The 17947-nt window shown below is 47.8% G+C and overlaps 1 protein-coding gene across 15 annotated transcripts; it reads left to right on the top strand.

The window, feature by feature from the left end:
* Positions 1-1640: 1640 nt before the first annotated feature.
* Positions 1641-16836, top strand: ZNF789 (zinc finger protein 789). Of its 15 annotated transcripts, XM_017886008.1 has the most exons (7): positions 1650-1916; positions 5268-5345; positions 6830-6912; positions 8207-8333; positions 12965-13079; positions 13257-13370; positions 15715-16836. In XM_017886008.1, exons 5-7 carry the CDS (start codon positions 13064-13066, stop codon positions 16725-16727), a joined length of 1143 nt encoding a protein of 380 aa, XP_017741497.1. In that variant the 5' UTR covers positions 1650-1916; positions 5268-5345; positions 6830-6912; positions 8207-8333; positions 12965-13063; the 3' UTR covers positions 16728-16836. The 15 variants fall into 15 exon arrangements, 14 of the variants coding, with proteins under 14 accessions (XP_017741491.1, XP_017741497.1, XP_017741498.1 ...); XM_017886009.1 differs by lacking the exon at positions 6830-6912; XM_017886004.1 differs by lacking the exon at positions 12965-13079.
* The last annotated feature ends 1111 nt before the right edge of the window (positions 16837-17947 follow it).

Raw genomic sequence — 17947 nt, 5'->3', positions numbered from 1 at the left:
CTGTTTTTTTTTTTTTTTTTTTTGAGACGGAGTCTAGCTCTGTCACCCAGACTGGAGTGCAGTGGCTGGCTGGATCTCAGCTCACTGCAAGCTCCGCCTCCCGGGTTTATGCCATTCTCCTGCCTTCAGCCTCCGGACGTAGCTGGGACTACAGGCCGCTCCCACCCACCTCGCCGGCAGTTTTTATTTCTTTGTATTTTTTTAGTAGAGACGGGGGTGTTCACTTGTTAGCCAGCGGATGGTCTCGATCTCCTGACCTCGTTGATCCGCCCGCATCTCCGGGCCTCCCAAAGCGGGGTGCGGATACTGGGAATTACAGGCCTGAAGCCCACCGCGGCCCGTGCCCCTGGCTTTTGTTATATTTATTTATTTATTTTATTTATTTTATTTTTTATTTTATTTTTTATGAGCGGAGTCTTGGCTTCTTGGTCGCCCGGCTGGAGTGCCCCAGTGGCGGATCTCAAGCTCACTGCCAAGCTCCGCCTCCCGGGCCTCCAGGTTACGCCTTCTCTTGCCTCCGCACCTCCCAAGTAGCTGGGACTACGGCGGCCCTCCTCGTCGCTCCGGCTACGTTTTATGTTTTCTTTAGCTAGAGACGGCGGCTTTTCACTGTACTTAGCCAGGGTACCGGTCTCGATCTCCTGACTTTGTGATCCGGCCCGTCTGGGCCTCCCAAAGTGCTGGGCATTGGGATTACAGGCTTGACGCCACCCGCGCCCGGCCTTGTCCCGGCCTTGTTGTTTTAGAAGAAGTAAAAAACAAACAAACTTGGGAGGTCCGAAGCAGGCGGATCACTTGAGGTCAGGAGTTCAAGACCAGCCTGGCCAACATGGTGAAACCCCATCTCTACTAAAAACACACACAAAAAAGTAGCCGGGCATGGTGGCGGGCGCCTGTAGCCCCAGCTACTGAGGACGCTGAGGCAGGAGAATGGCGTGAACCCGGGAGGAGGAGCTTGCAGTGAGCCGAGATCACGCCACTGCACTCCAGCCTGGTCAACAAAGCCAGACTCCGTCTCAAAAAAAAAAAAAAAAAAGTAAAATTAACTCCTTACTCACATTAAAATTGTATTTGGGGGGTAATTTACATAAGCCACACAATTATCCCTTTAATTAAAATCTAATTTTTTTGGGGGGGGATGGAGTCTTGCTCTGTCGCCCAGGTTGGAGTGCAGTGGCGGGATCTTGGCTCACTGCAAGCTCTGCCTCCCGAGTTCAAGTGATTCTCCTGCCTCAGCCTCCCGAGTAGCTGGGACTACAGGCGCGCGCCACCATGCCCTGCTAATTTTTTTGTATTTTTAGTAGAATCGGGGTTTCACCATGTTGGCCAGGATGGTCTCAATCTCTTGACCTCGTGATCCGCCCGCCTCTGCCTCCCAAAGTGCTGGGATTACAGGCGTGAGCCACCGCGCCTGCCCCATTTTTCTTCCTTCCTCTGATAATCTTTCTCCCCTCCACAAACACACAGCCAAAGAAACGAATTGTGTCGCTCCTCAATCATAGAATAATTGCGAATTATGTTGTGATTAAACAGGAGGGGCGGGGCCCTGTCCGTCACGTGACTCTCCCGGTGCTGTCTGCGGCCGTTGATTGGTCTGGGCGGGAGGGCGGCCGTCGATTGGTCCGGGCCCACTCGCGCGGGCACCACTTTCTTTGTCTGACAAGAGAGTCGCGAAGCCTCCGCGGTCCTAGAGGGGCCGCTGCCAGGGACACATCGCTCGGCGAGCGCAGGTGGAGCCAGCGAGAGGCTCTGAGGCTGCCAGGGTGGTTGTGCCCGTTGCTCGGGCAAGGGGTGGTTCGCCGAGGGGCGCGGACCAGACAGACCCCGGGTCGGGCCTGGGAACCCCGAGAGGAGAGCCCAGCCCCGCGGCCGCACCTGGTGGAGGCGGCGCGGCGGAGATTCGGAGGCATCAGCAGGTTTGGGGAGAAGGAAGCGAGTGTTGTGGGGGGCGTGGGTGCTTGGGGGAGGCCACTGCGGAGACCCCCGGCTCTCAGGGGACGCTCCCGGGCCTGTGCGGCAGCTCTCGGGACCCGTGGCACCGGCTTTTGAGTATTTTCGGCTGTGTCAAGTCTTCAGCAGCGAGAGGAGCAAAGTCCGAAGAATGAATGGCTGGTGAACGCCGGGGCTTGGTTTTGTTAGACTGGGAGATGAGCCGTGGTTGTTAGTGGAAGGTGTTCACGTGATTGTGAAGAAGCAGCATTTAGGAATTTCTCAAAAGTTAACAATCCCGTCCAGTTAAAGTTTTGAGTTTATTGTGCATGCAGAGGAACAGCTGGCAGATTGTTCCAATGGCAGCTTAGAAAACTAAATGAGGAAGTGCAGTGATCTTGATTGTAATTGGCCATTATCAACTTGCATTCCTTCTAGGGTAAGTCGAGCTGGATCAGCCTTGCATCTGTAGCTGATTGGTTCCGTTTATCATGCGGACGAGAATAAAAGCTTCCTTCCTGGTCAGCGCACACTTTTCAGGGAAATAAGGAATTGTTGTTGTTGTTTTTGAAACGATGTGTCACTTTGTTCCCCGAGCTGGAGTACAGTGGCCCGATCTCGACTCACTGCAACCTCCAGCTCCCGGGTTCAAGCGATTCTCCTGCCTCAGCCTCCCGAGTAGCTGGGACTACAGGCACACGCCACCATGCCCGGCTAATTTTTGTATTTTTAGTAGAGATGGGGTTTCACTATGTTGGCCAGGGTGGTCTTGAATTCCTGACCTCGTGATCCGCCCGCCTCGGCCTCCCAAAGTGCCAGGATTTACAGACGTGAGCCACCGCGCCAGGCCTGTTGTTTTTAAGAGAGACAGGGTCTCACTGTGTCACCCAGGGTGGAGTGTAGTGGTGCCATCATAGCTCACTGCAGTCGCCAACTCCTGAACTCAAGGGAGAAATCAGTGTATTTTAAATGCCTTATGTGGCTGTGGGTGCTTGGCCTAGGGCTATACCCAAAACATGGCCTCCATTTAATTTTTCATTAGCAAGTCTGACATCCAGATGCACAGCCTTCACAAACAGATGTTCAATAAATACAGTGCAGGGTTGTCCAATCTCTTGGCTTCCCTGGGCCACATTGGAAGAAGAATGGTCTTGGGCTACACATAAAATACACAAACACTAAAAATAGCTGATGAGCAAAAACAAAAATCGCAAAAAAATCTCGTAACATTTTAATACAGTTTATGAATTTGTGTTGGATTGGATTCAAAGTCGTCCTGGGCCACATGTGGCCCACAGGCTGAGGGTTGGACAAGTTTGGTATAGAGAATGAAAGGGACGAGGCCTCTGCCCCAGCCTGGGAGCCACTGATCAGGATAGTTTTTAGAGTGTACCTTTTTGAAGAGGCAGAGGGTCCACCCTGGGCAACACAGCAAGACCCCATCTACAAAAAAACTACAAACAGCTGGACGTGGTGTCGTGCTCTTGCACTCCCAGCTACTTAGGAGACTGAGGCAGGAGTATTGCTTAAGCCCAGGAGTTCGAGGCTACAGTGAGCCATGATTACACCACTGCACTCCAGCATGGGTGATAGATAGAGACTCCTCAAAAAAAAAAAAAAAAAAAAAAGGCCGGGTGCAGTGGCTCACACCTGTAATCCCAGCACTTTGGGAGGCTGAGGCGGGCGGATCATGAGGTCAGGAGATTGAGACCATCCTGGCTAACACGGTGAAACCCCGTCTCTACTAAAAATACAAAAAGTTAGCTGGGCGTGGTGGTGGGTGCCTGTAGTCCCAGCAGGAGAATGGCGTGAACCCAGGAGGTGGAGCTTGCAGTGAGCCAAGATCACGCCACTGCACTCCAGCCTGGCGACAGAGCGAGACTCTGTCTCAAAAAAAAAAAAAAAGGCAAAGGGTGTTCTGAACTGTGTTTTCAGGGAAGGTGAACTGTGTTTGAGGGGCATCCGTTAAAATGAAAGTCAATTTCATTAAAATTCACTCTTAGAAAGCAAGTTAGTAGGCCAGGCGTGGTGGCTCATGCCTGTAATCCTAGCACTTTGGGAGGCTGAGGTGGGTGGATCACCTAAGGGCAGGAGTTCAAGACCAGCCTGACCAACATGGTGAAACCCCATCTCAACTAAAAATACAAAAAAATTAGCTGGGCATGGTGGCAGGCACCTGTAATCCCAGCTACTTCTGGAGGCTGAGGCAGGAGAATTGTTTGAATCCGGGAGGCAGAGGTTGCTGTGAGCAGAGATTGTGCCATTGCACTCCAGCCTGCGTGACAGGAATGAAACTCTGTCTAAAAAGAAAAAAAGATAGCAGGTCTGTAATTGTTACTGTTGCTGAATCCTGCTAGCAAATCACCAAGCTAGAGGTGGGGGTTGAGGGACCCCCCCAGAACACTTTCAGACGGGGCTTGTTAGCAGGTGGAGCTGGCCATAGGAGCAGGGTTGGAAATACATAAGTGGATTTAGAGAAAGAAAAGCTGGTTAACTGGAATCCCTAGGATAACTAGACTCGAACATCCTGCGTGATAGGGGAGGGGAGCATTTGGCTTTCTCCTGTTGGTCCTAAATTACAGGGAGTGGGGAGCAAAATTTTGGATAAAGCTGTTATTGATCAAGTCCTGATGTGGGGCCTGTGCCTCAGAGGCTATGGTTTGGTTTCCAGAGCCGGTTGCTGCAAGATGTGGATCAGAGTGCTATGTGTGGTTTATTTTTTTTTGTTTTGTTTTGTCTTTTTAAGACGGAGTCTTGCTCTGTTGCCAGGCTGGAGTACAGTGGTACAATCTCGGCTCACTGCAACCTCCACCTCCCAGGTTCAAGCGATTCTCCTGCCTCAGCCTCCCGAGTAGCTGGGACTACAGGCACACACCACCACGCCCAGCTAATTTTTTTGTATTTTAGTAGAGACGGGGTTTCACCATGTTGGCCAGGATGGTCTCCATCTCCCGACCTCGTGATCCACCTGCCTCAGCCTCCCAAAGTCTTGGGATTACAGGTGTGAGCCACCGCACCTGGCCAGAGAGCTATTTTTATATGTGGTCTATTTGCTGTCCCTTTGTATATGAGGTGCTGAGGATGACATGTTCTAGGGAGAAGGGGAAGGCAGGGCTGCAGGTTCCCTTGGATAGAGCTTGGGAAATTGCTCTAGCCTCAGAAATTCATAGACTTACTGTAGTGGCTCATGTATTTCATCACATGTTCCAACACCAAACACAGGGACTTTGTATTAAGCTTTGTCTGTGGGCCCCATTGGTATTCCTGGTCCCAGATCTGCCAAGCAAGAGAGCTTCAAATTAGGGCTGGCCTTACTATCTTTTTTTTTCCTTCTCCAGCTCAGCCTGACGCCCAGGATCCCACCCCTTGTCAAAGACCAGGCCGTGGAAGCCATGTTCCCACCAGCCAGGGGGAAGGTGAGCTGTGCCTGCCCCTCTGCTTCGTCAGCATAGTCACTGCCACCAGCAGCTCCTTCCTCAGGTTGAGCCTTCTTGATCAATGCGGGGAGTTTTCCTTGTTAGACAGTGCGATGTAGAGAGCTTAGCCTCTGGAGTCACATGGGCTCCCTTCAGCAACTTACATAAACACTCTGCCTCCAGTTTTCTTCTCTATAAATTGGGTCAATGAGAGTGCCTATCACAGCGAGTTGTGAAGATTCAATGGCAAATGCCCTGTGAAGTCCTTTGCACAGTATCTGGTTACAGTTTAGCACTGTATTAAGAAGTTGTTGCTCTTATTACTGTAGTAGTTGCCCATTGTTTCTGTCCATGAGCATTATCGTGCATCTACTGCTGTACACTCCAGGTGCTGTCTTCTGTGCTGGGAAATCAACGCTTATCTGTAGGAGATTACAGCCTGATTAGACAGATAGATGTGTAAGGAACTTCTCATAATAAATTCTGAACTGTTCCTATGAAAGGATATAGAGGAAGGTCAGTTATTGAATTTGTAGCATTATGGAGGGTGATTAGAAGAGACTGAGTTGTTTTGTCTTTTTTTGAGACAGCGTCTCACTCTGTCGCCCAGGCTGGAATGCAGTGGCATGATCATGGCTCACGGCACTCTTGACCTTCCCAGGCTGAGGTGATCCTCCCACCTCAGCCTCCCAAGTAACTAGAACCACAGGTACATGCCACCACGCCTGGTTAATTTTTGTATTTTTTGTAGACACGGTTTCACCATGTTGCCCAGGTTGTTCTTGAACTCCTGGCTCAAGCCATCCACCAGCCTCGGCCTCCCAAAGTGCTGAGATTCCAGGCGTGAGCCACTGTGCCCAGCTTAGAAGAGACTGAGTTTGAAAGAAAGTAGAGGCCGAGCCTGGTGGCTCATGCCTGGAATCCCAGCACTTTGGGAGGCTGAGGCGGGTGGATCACCTGAGGTCAGGAGTTTGAGACCTGCCTGGCCAACATATAGTGAAACCCCGTCTCTACTGAAAATATAAAAATTAGCTGGGTGTAGTGGTACATGCCTATAATCCCATCTACTTGGGAAGCTGGGGCAGGAGAATTGCTTGAACCCAGGAGGTGGAGGTTGCAGTGAGCTGAGATCGAGCCATTACACTCCAGCCTGGGCAACTCTGTTTCAAAAAAAAAAAAAACCAACCAAACAAAAGAAATGGAACTTTTAAGCAACATTTGGGGCCCACCTGTCAACGTACAGGTCCTAGCTGTTGATGGGTTCTTAGAAACTGCAACTTTAAGGGAAACTGTATATCAAAACCATTTTTTTTCCCATCAGTGTTACAGTGAAACAAAGTTATTCCAGGACCTGCTGCTGTACATACTTTTGGTAAAAATCAGTTTCCAAGAACCTATTGCAGATGTTAAGAGAGGAGTTATCTTGCCCCGATGACTCTGGGAGATGAAGCCATTTTATTCCCATGCTTGTTAACCTTGTGCAGGTGCGGGAATGCAGGTGGCTGAGTAGGTCAGATTGAGGACACTGCAGCGCAGCTCTGGTAAAAGAGTGACATTCTGGATGATGGTGAGAAAGGGCCTGCAACCATAGCAGTGGAATTCAGGTTTGATAGGCAGGAAAGAAAGTCCGTATAATTTGGGAGTTTCCGGTGTCTACCCGCAGAGGGGAGCTACGTGAAGCTTCTCAGGATGGGGGTGGGCATTTCCTGTTACTGACCACTTACAGGACAGCGAACATTTGCTGGTTCCCTGCACACGTCCCCGCTGAACCCACACAGTGTCTTGTGAGAGCAGGGAGTGTGTAGACAGCCACTGGGCCCCTCTGCGCCGAGGGCTGCAGTGGTGTGGGAGTGAGAGTGTGGCAGCTTCGGTGCTCAGCCCACTGGAGGGGGACAGTCACTTGCAGAGGTCATGTCCCCTGTGCTCACTGTGGCGTGTCCACTGTTGCCCCCTCTGGATATGCTACCCAGGCGTCTGCGCCTTGGTCTGTACCTTTTATATTCTCCAGCAACGGGCTCCCCTGGTCTCCGGCATCTGCTTGGCTTGTGGCAATGGGATGAAGTGGGTTGGAGGACAGGGAACAGGGTTCCAGAGGCCGGGGGAAACTGAGGTTGGGTTTCTCTTCCCACGGCTCCCTCCCCACCGGGCTGTGGGATGGGTGTGGCTGCATCCTCTTCGGCCCCAGCGGCAGTCTTGCTCCCCTTCCAGCAGCCTTCTGGGCTCCAGCACCCCTCCCCACCTTACCCCTTCAGACCTAGCAGGCCCTGATTCCCCAGGGTGGCCAGCACCTGTGAGCTTCCACATTTCTTGTTCATGTTCGTTGAGACTATTCATCCCTTTGTCGATAGTCTGCACATTAACCAATCCCCCAGTGACCTCATCTCTTTCGTAAGGAAGCTGGGGCAGAAGCAATAGGTTTTTATAGAGCAGGGGTCAGCAAACTACCCTCGACCTCTTGGTAAAGTTTCCCTGAAACACAGCTGTGCCCATTTGCTTACTTGTCCATGGCTACTTTTGTGCTCCAACACAAAAGCTGTTACTCAAATTGTTGATTTGCTGTTCCTCAAATCAACAGCAGATTTGAGGAACTGGAACAGAGACCAGAGGGCCTGAAAAGCCTAAAATATTTACCATCTGGCCCTTTAGAGATTAAGTATGTTGACCCCGTGGTATGGAAGCCAGCACATGGCTGGCCTGAGGGCCATCAGGCCTGAAAGGAGCCCTGAGTCTATTCCTTATGAATTGGGTGCCCTTGGCCTACACACTTTACCTCCCAAACCTCGGTTTCCTCACCTGTGGAATAATCATTGTGCGTAAGTTATTGTAAGAATTGCAGTTACCTTTATCAGCTACTTTTCCAGGAGCTGCTCTCGTTTGAGGATGTGGCGATGTACTTCACCAGAGAGGAGTGGGGCCACCTCGACTGGGGTCAGAAGGACCTCTACCGAGATGTGATGCTGGAGAACTACAGGAACATGGTCTTGCTGGGTAGGACATGGCTTGAAGATTGGGCTTTGTCTGTGTTCTGAGTGTCTGTGCAAGCCCTTAGTCCCTTATCTGCAATTCCAGAATCAGAAAAAGTGCTGAAAGCGGAAAGTTTTTTTCATAACTTGTGTGGCTACAAGCCCTGACCAGACATCACCACAGTGAAACCTGACTTCATCCCATAGGAAACCATTTATTGTCTTTATTTTTCCAACTTGGTGTGCATATCTGTATACCCAACTTCAGAAATAACAGTGTAGGCCGGGTGTGGTGGCTCACGCCTGTAATCCCAGCACTTTGGGATTCTGAGGCAGGTGGATCACCTGAGGTCAGTAGTTCGAGACCAGCCTGGCCAACATGGTAAAACCCATCTCTACTTAAGATACGAAAATTAGCTGGTTGTGGTGGTGCACGCTTGTAGTCCCAGTTACTTGGGAGGCTGAGGCAGGAGAATCGCTTGAACCTGGGAGGGAGAGGTTGCATTGAGCCGAGATCATGCCGGTGCATTCCAGCCTGGGCGACAGAGTGAGACTCGTCCCAAAACAAAACAACAACAAAAATAACAGTGTATTTGAGGGCACCACTCCAAACCCTACTGGGGATGATACGTTATGTAAAATATTTACACCAGGTCACCTTTCTGAAATTGGTAAAATTCTGACTCCTGAAACACATCTGGTCCTAAGAGTTTCACATAAGGGACTGGGGACAGTGAATAGTCGTGTTGTGTTAGGACTCAGACAGAGACACTTCGTGCGTTCTTCACTCTCACTCCATGTTCCTCATCTGTAAGACCTCCAGGAGTTGAGAATTATGGTAGATTTACATTCCGAAGGCTCACTTCTTATGCTCTTGAAAGTCTTTTTCTTTCTTTTCTCTGGAAATGGGTAACTTCTTGGTGTGTAGCATTAGTGGGTGCTCAGGAAATGATTTTAAACCAACTTCATTTCTGAACCTTCACTGCTTCCATCTTTTCAGGAGCCTACCCTGTCCTATTCCACTGTAGTCTCCTACTGTGGGAATTGCCTTGCTAAATAGTTTTCTTTCTGGGGCCACATGTTTAACCCCTGCACTGACACTCTTAGCACAGAGTCTTGACCACCTCTTGTGGGATCGTCCACCCACCTCTGGATTTTTATAATTTTAATTTTTCCTTTAAAAGCATTACAAGGCTAGGCGTGGTGGCTCACACCTGTAATCCCAGCATTTTGGGAGGCCAAGACAGGCGGATGATAATGTCAGGAGATCGAGACCATCCTGGCTAACACGGTGAAACCCCGTCTTTACTAAAAATACAAAAAATTAGCCGGGCATGGTGGCGGGCGCCTGTAGTCCCAGCTACTTGGGAGGCTGAGGCAGGAGAATGGTGTGAACCTGGGAGGCAGAGCTTGCAGTGAGCCAAGATCACGCCACTGAACTCCAGCCTGGGCGACAGAGCAAGACTCCGTCTCAAAAAAAAAAAAAAAAATGGCATTACAAGAGCATACATAAGTACATGGAAGGCATAGGAAAGGAGGAGGAGAAGAGTAAAGTGTTCATGAGTAACACTGTTAATATTTTGGAAGATTTCCTTCCAGTCTTTTTTTCCTATGCCTTTACAAAAGTAGCTGAACATAGTCTATGTGTAATCCTGTAATCTGTTTTAAACTTAACATTATAGTATCAGTGTTTCCCCACAGAATCAGTAAACGAGCATAATATAATTCCATTGTATGATCCATGATACTATTTCATTGTTTTCCAATGTGGGGACATTCAGCTTGGCTTTGTTTTTGTTCGTTGGTTTGCTTGTGCATTTATAATGTTTGAATAGATGTTTCTAAGTATAAATCTTTATATGAATTTTGATCATTTCCCAAGATACTTTCCTAAAATCAGAATTTTGAAGTTAAATGAGATGGCACTTTAATCTTTATTGATTACTGAATGATTCTTCAACAAAATTTGTACTGCTTTGCATATCCANTCCATTGTATGATCCATGATACTATTTCATTGTTTTCCAATGTGGGGACATTCAGCTTGGCTTTGTTTTTGTTCGTTGGTTTGCTTGTGCATTTATAATGTTTGAATAGATGTTTCTAAGTATAAATCTTTATATGAATTTTTGATCATTTCCCAAGATACTTTCCTAAAATCAGAATTTTGAAGTTAAATGAGATGGCACTTTAATCTTTATTGATTACTGAATGATTCTTCAACAAAATTTGTACTGCTTTGCATATCCAATAGTAACATTTGAGAGTGCGTCTTTTTTTTTTTTTTTTTTTTTTTTTTTTTTTTTTTTTTTTGTCTGAGACGGAGTTTCGCTATTGTTGCCCAGGCTGGAGTGCAATGGCATGATCTCGACTCACTGCATCCTCCACCTCCCAGGTTCAAGTGATTCTCCTGCCTCAGACTCCCTAGTAGCTGAGATTACAGGCATGTGCCACCACGAATGGCTAATTTTGTATTTTTAGTAGAGACAGGGTTTCTCCATGTTGGTCAGGCAGATCTCGAACTCCCAACCTAAGGTGATCCACCTGCCTCGGCCTCCCAAAGTGCTGGGATTAACAGGCATGAGCCACTGTGCCCAGCCTTTTTTTTTTTTTGAGACAGAGTTTCACTACTGTTGCCCAGGTGGGAGTACAATGGTGCCATCTCTGCTCACCGCACCTCCGCATCCCGGGTTCAAGTGATTCTCCTGCCTCAGCCTCCTGAGTAGCTGGGATTATAGGCATGCCCCACCACACTTGGCTAATTTTGTATTTTTAGTAGAGATGGGGTTTCTCCATGTTGGTCAGGCTGGTCTCGAACTCCCAACCTCAGGTGATCCGCCCACCTCACACCTCAGCCTCCCAAAGTGCTGGTATTACAGGCGTGAGCCACCATGCCTGGCTGAGAGTGCTTTTTTACTATATCCCTGCCCTCTTTTATGGATTTTACTAGTTATAAAAATAATTTTGATCACAGAAATTTTGGAAAATACATCAGTACATAGAGCAGATAATAAAAATCACCTGCAGGCCTACCTTCCAGAAATAACTCTTGTTATTAACATTTCGGTTTACTTTTTCCCAATCCGTCTTTATCTATTACAGGGCAAGGATCCCTTATCCAAAATGCTGGGGACCAAAAGTGTTTGGATTTCAGATTTTTTTTGGATTTTGGAGTACTCACATATATGTAATAAGATAATTTGAGGACCTGACCCAAGTCTAAACAGGAAATTCACTTATGTTTCATATACACCTTAGACACATATCTTGAAGGTCCTTTTATCTTTCCCTGGAGAAGGCTGAATTAACTGTGTGTTGTGCACCTGTGTTTTGACTGCCACTGGTCACATGAGGTCAGGTGTGGAGGTCTCCACTTCTGTCAGGTTAGTGCTTAAAAAGTTTCAGATTTGGGAGCATTTTGGATTAGGGATGCTCAAACTGTATTAATTACACACACATACATAACTCACACACTACATGGTTTTTTAAAACAAAATTTGGGGCCGGGCATGGTGGCTCAAGCCTGTAATCCCAGCACTTTGGGAGGGAGGCTGAGGCATGCAGATCACCTGAGGTCGGGAGTTCGAGACCAGCCTGAGCAACATGGAGAAACCCTGTCTCTACTAAAAATACAAAATTAGCCGGGCGTGGTGGCACATGCCTGTAATCCCCGCTATTCCGGAGGCTGAGGCAGGAGAATTGCTTGAACCCGGGAGGCAGAGGTTGTGGTGAGCTGAGATTGTGCCATTGCACTCCAGCCTGGGCAACAATATCGAAGCTCCGTCTCAGAAAAAAAAAATTTGGATCATGCTATATGTGAGTTTTGTATTCTGCTTTAAAATATATAGGCAGCATTTTTCTATTTTAATAAATAGTTGGGATGGGCGTAGTGGCTCATGCTTGTAATCCCAGCTCTTTGGGAGGCCGAGGCAGACAGATCACTTGAGTTCAGGAGTTCGAGACCAGCTTGGCCAAAATGGTGAACTCTCATACCTACTAAAAATGCAAAAATTAGCTGGGCGTGGTGGCCACGTGCCTGTAATTCCAGCTACTTGGGAGGCTGAGGCAGGAGAATCACTTGAACCTGGGAGGCGGAGGTAGCAGTGAACAGAGATGGCACAAGTGCACTCCATCCTGGGTGACGAGAGTGAAACTCTGTCTCAAAAACAAAACAAAACAAAACAAAACTTAGCCGGGTGGGGGCGACAGAGCACAGACTCCATCTCAAAATAAATAAATAAATTTATAAATAAATAAACACATAGTTGGCTAAGTACAGTGGCTCAAGCCTGTAATCCCAGCACTTTGGGAGGCCGAGGCGGGTGGATCACCTGAGGTCAGGAGTTTGAGACCAGCCTGGTCAACATGGTGAAACGTGTCTCTACTAAAAATACAAAAATTAGCTGGGCATGGTGGTGGGTGCCTGTAGTTCCAGCTGCTTGGGAGGCTGAAGCAGTGTAATTACTTGATCCTGGGAGACAGAGGGTGCAGTGAGCCGAGATTGTCACTCCAGCCTGGGTTACAGAGCAAGACTCCATCTCAAAATAAAAAAAAAAAAACAATTGAATACAAGGATTTTTAATATCTGCCTAATACTTATGCCTTCACCGCATTAATGTGCTACGCTTGATTTAATTGTTCCCTTTTGATATTCAGTTTATTTCCAGTTTGACGCTGCAATCCCACTGTGCTGAACGTCTCTGGCACATTCATCTTGGTTGCAATTGTACTTTAGGCTATATTTCTAAGAGTGAAATGACCACAGCCAAAGGTATGAACATTGTTCAGGCTTTCAATAAAGACTGCCAGATATTTACAAAGATTGTGCCAATCTCTATTCTCACCAGCCCTTCTGATTATTGTCCTTATCTCTGCCTGCCACTGAGCCCCCGGGCCATGTCTCTGTAACTCACTAACAGCCACATCCCATTTACTTCCCCATGAGTAGGATTTCAGTTTCCCAAACCTGAGGTGATCTGTCAGCTGGAGAACTGGGACGAGCAGTGGATCCTGGATCTACCAAGAGCTGGGAGTAGGAAGGCTTCCGGTAGTGCTTGCCCAGGTGGGTGAGGAAGAGACCCAGGCGAGTGGAATCAGGAAGAGGAAGGGAAGGCACGTTAGCGAAGCCCCTTCTGTGTGCCAGACGCAGAGCTAGGTGCTGGGCATATATTATCCCACTTCTTCATCGCTGCTGCCCTGTGAGGTGGGAGGAAGATCGGCATCCCCACTTCCCAGATGAAGAGACTAAGATTAAGAAATCTTGGCCGGGCGTGGTGGCTCACGCCTGTAATCCTAGCACTTTGGGAGGCCAAGTTTGGGTGGATTACCTGAGGCCCGGAGTTGACCAGCCTGGCCAACATGGTGAAACCCCGTCTCTACTGAAAATACAAAAATTAGCCAGGTGTAGTGGTGTGTGCCTGTAATCCCAGCTACCTGGGAGGCTGAGGCAGGAGAATTGCCAGAACCTGGGAGGCAGAGGCTGCAGTGAGCCAAGATTGCGCCACTGAACTCCAGCCTGAGTGACAGAGCAAGACTCTGTCTCAAAAAAAAAAAAAAAAGCTCACACAGGCCTGGTATGGGGGCTCACACCGGTAATCTCAGCACTTTGGGAAGTAGAGGCAGGAGGATCACTTGAGCCCAGGCGTTCAGGATCAGCCTGGGCGACATGGTGAAAACCTATCTCTACAAAAAATACAAATTTAAGCCGGGTGTGGTGGCGCATGCCTGTAGTCCCAGCTATTCAAGAGGCTGAGGTGCAAGGACTGCTTGAGGCTGGGAGGCAGAGGTTGCAGTGAGCTGAGATTACATGACTGTACTCCAGCCTGGGTGACAGAGCAAGACTCTCAAAAAAGAACTCACAGTTGGGAGGTGGACACTGGGGTTTGACTTCAAGTCTAGAACATTCATCCTCTCTCCTGCAGGAAAAAGCGCTGCTCGGACACAGCTGCTCTAGTATTTTCTAAGTGACAGCTCTCAGGGCACCCTAGATGCCCCTCGATTCCACCCTCATTACTTGTCCTCTCTCTGTGCTGCCTCTTGTTCCCTTGCTTTCTTTTGTTTCCATATTACTCCCGTATTTCCTGACATCTGCATTTTTCTACTTACTGTGTCCTGATGCAGCTCCTCCTGTTTTTCATATCCAAGGTTTCTCCATGGCACTACTGACATTTTGGGCTGATGAATTCTCTGGGGTGGGATGGGGCATGTCCTGTGCATTTTAGGATGTTAAGTAGCAGCCCTGGCCTGCACCCACTAGATGCCATTTGAACCTCCCCAGGTGTGACAACCAGAAATGTCTCCAGACATTGTCTGAACCCTGCTCACCCCTAGTTGACACCCATTGCTCTAGTCAGTTGGCTTTTGTCCCTATTTCCCTCTGGTTCCTTTTCTGTTCTATCCTATACTTTGTCCATTTTTAAGCAGATGTTTCACCTAGAGTTATTAAAAACTTGTATCTAGACCAGGTACAGTGGCTTACACCTGTAATCCCAGCACTTTTGGAGGCCGAGATGGGCAGATCGCTTGAGGCCAGGAGTTTGAGACCCACCTGGCCAACATGGTGAAACCCCATCTCTAATAAAAATAAAAAAATTAGCTGGGCGTGGTGGTGCGTGCCTGTAAATCCCAGCTACTCGGGAGGCTGAGGCACGAGAATCTCTTGAACCCAGGAAGTGGAGGTAGCAATGAGTTGAGATCATGCCACTGCACTCCGGCCTAGGCACGTCTCAAACAAAAAGCATGTATCTTGAAGCATAACATGCTACCTCCTTGACATATTTATTTGGCACCACTCAGTGGTGCCAAACAACTTACTAGAGTAAGTTAAGTTGTTTTTCTGATAATGGTGATGGGCTCTGCTCTCACATTCTCTGGCATACACACTCCCGTGCATTTTTAGTGAGTTTGTTGGTGCCAAGAGCTCATTTTGTTATGCCAGTGAAGAGTCCAGTGAAAATCAGAATTTTGGGCTGGGTGCGGTGGTTCACGCCTGTAATCCCAGCACTTTGGGAGGCCGAGGCAGGTGGATCACCTGAGGTCAGGAGTTCGAGACCAGCCTGACCAACATGGGGAAACCCCATCTCTACTAATACAAAAATTAGCTGAGTATGGTGGGCTGGCGTCTGTAATCCCAGCTACTCGGGAGGCTGAGGCAGGGGAATCATTTGAACCTGGGAAGTGGAGGTTGCAGTGAGCTGAGATCGCGCCACTGCACTCTAGCCTGGGCGACAGAGAGTCTCAAAAAAAAAAAAAGATTCAGAATTTTGGCCTCTTGAGTCTGACGATGTAAACAAGAGATTACTTCTTAGCTTCATTTGATTGTCCTAGAGCCCTAACAGTTGGCTTCTCTTCCTTTTTTTCTTCTGCAGTGGATAGGTCATTTACATCTTTTCTTGTTATTTGGCTAGGTTCTGAAGCCAGACACAAGATGAAAAAGCTAACTCCAAAACAGAAGTTTTCTGAAGATTTAGAGTCATATAAGATATCAGTGGTAATGCAGGAATCGGCTGAGAAACTTTCAGAAAAGTTACGTAAGTGTAAAGAATTTGTGGACAGTTGCAGGCTTACTTTCCCTACTAGTGGCGATGAATACAGCAGGGGCTTCCTTCAAAACCTTAACCTTATTCAAGATGAGAATGTGCAAACCAGGTGGAAGCAGGGCAGATATGATGAGGATGACAAACCCCTCAATCAAAGATCTTTTCTTTTGGGGCACGAGCAAATTCTCACAAGAGCAAAGTCTTACGAATGCAGTGAATGTGGAAAAGTCATTAGGCGTAAGGCATGGTTTGATCAACATCAAAGAATTCACTTCTTAGAGAATCCCTTTGAATGTAAGGTATGTGGGCAAGCCTTCAGACAGCGGTCAGCTCTTACGGTCCATAAACAGTGTCACCTGCAAAACAAGCCATACAGATGTCATGACTGTGGAAAGTGTTTTCGGCAGCTCGCGTATCTTGTTGAACATAAGAGGATTCATACCAAAGAAAAACCCTATAAATGTAGCGAATGTGAAAAAACCTTTAGTCAGAATTCAACCCTTATTCGACATCAGGTGATCCACAGTGGAGAAAAACGCCATAAATGCCTTGAGTGTGGAAAAGCCTTTGGCCGGCATTCAACCCTTCTATGTCATCAACAGATTCACAGCAAACCGAACACCCATAAATGCAGTGAATGTGGACAGTCCTTTGGTCGGAATGTGGATCTCATTCAGCATCAAAGAATCCATACAAAGGAGGAATTCTTTCAATGTGGAGAATGTGGGAAAACGTTTAGTTTTAAGAGGAATCTTTTTCGACATCAGGTCATTCACACCGGAAGCCAACCCTACCAATGTGTCATATGTGGAAAATCTTTCAAGTGGCACACAAGCTTTATTAAGCACCAGGGCACTCACAAAGGACAGATATCCACGTGATATTAACTGGAAAGCAGTCACTGAAGGACTAGAACTTAACCTCTACTTCAAGTGTGTATCACATGATTGTTTTCATGAAAAGCAATAAATGTAACAAAGAGTTTTTCTATGGGGGCCCTCTTTTTGTGGCCAATCTGCTGCCCTAGTGAAGAAACACTTCAAAGGAAATGTTAGCCTGGGCAACATAGTGAGATCCCGTCTCTACAAAAAACAAAAAAGCCAGGTGTGGTGGCTCACACCTCCAGTCCCAGCTACTGAGAAGGCTTAGGTGGGAGGATCGCTTTAGCCCAGGAGTTCAAGGCTGCAGTGAGCCATGATGTGTCACTGTACTCCAGCCTGGGTGACAGAGCAAGGCTGTCTCAAAAAAAAAAAAAAAGAGAAAAGTTTACTAGGCTGTTGTGTTCACTCTCTTGCACCCTCTATGCCCTCATCCCCTCCAGCCTAGTTAAGGCAGAAGGGAGCCATAGAAGCTTTGCCCTGTGGTCGCCAGGCTGGGGACCATTGAATGGGTTGTGAATAATTGAAGGACTGAAGAATGGGCCAGGTGCGGTGGCTCATGCCTGTAATCCCAGCACTTTGGGAGACTGAGAATGGAGAGTCACTTGAGGTGAAGAGTTCAAGACCAGCCTGGCCAACATGGTGAAACCCTGTCTCTACTGAAAATAGAAAAATTAGCTGGCCATGGTGGCATGTGCCTGTAGTTCCAGCTACTTGGGAGGCTGAGGCAGGAGAGTTGCTTGGACCTGGGAGGCAGAGGTTGCAGTGAGCTGAGAACACACCACTGCACTCCAGCCTGGACAACAGAGTGAGACTCTATCTCAAAAAAAAAAAAAAAAAAAAAAAAAAAAAAAAAAAAAAAAAGATTGAAGAGGAATGCCTTTGCTGTATTACATACAACTATGACCTGCTAATGTATAGACTTAAAAAAACAAACAAAAAAAAGTAAGGGCTACTCACTAGTAACTAGTGAGGTATGCAGAACTGCTAAAAGTTGCCCATAATCAGGCCAGGCCGTGGTGGCTCCCACCTGTAATCCCAGCACTTTGGGAGACCAAAGCAGGTGGATCATGAGGTCAAGAGTTCAAGACCAGCCTAGCCAAGATGGTGAAACCCCATCTCTAATAAAAATACAAAAATTAGCCAGGCACAGTGGCAGCCACCTATAATCCCAGCTACTTGGGAGGCTGAGGCAGGAGAATCACTTGAACCCGGGAGGCAGA

Source organism: Rhinopithecus bieti, unplaced genomic scaffold (genome assembly GCF_001698545.2).
Source record: "Rhinopithecus bieti isolate Rb0 unplaced genomic scaffold, ASM169854v2 scaffold_14454, whole genome shotgun sequence".
NCBI classification, from domain to species: Eukaryota; Metazoa; Chordata; class Mammalia; order Primates; family Cercopithecidae; genus Rhinopithecus; species Rhinopithecus bieti.
Note: the sequence above shows the minus strand (reverse complement) of the source record. Positions and strands in the feature narration are given on the sequence as shown.

Bases quoted from the DNA above. Each gene is read 5' to 3' on its own strand.
- ZNF789 (XM_017885998.1), top strand. From the start codon at position 2,309: ATGAGGAAGTGCAGTGATCTTGATTGTAATTGGCCATTATCAACTTGC. The intron at 2,369-5,267 runs GTAAGTCGAGCT...TTCCTTCTCCAG, and splicing joins CAACTTGCATTCCTTCTAGG to CTCAGCCTGACGCCCAGGAT. The intron at 13,371-15,714 runs GTGGGTGAGGAA...TTATTTGGCTAG, and splicing joins TTCCGGTAGTGCTTGCCCAG to GTTCTGAAGCCAGACACAAG.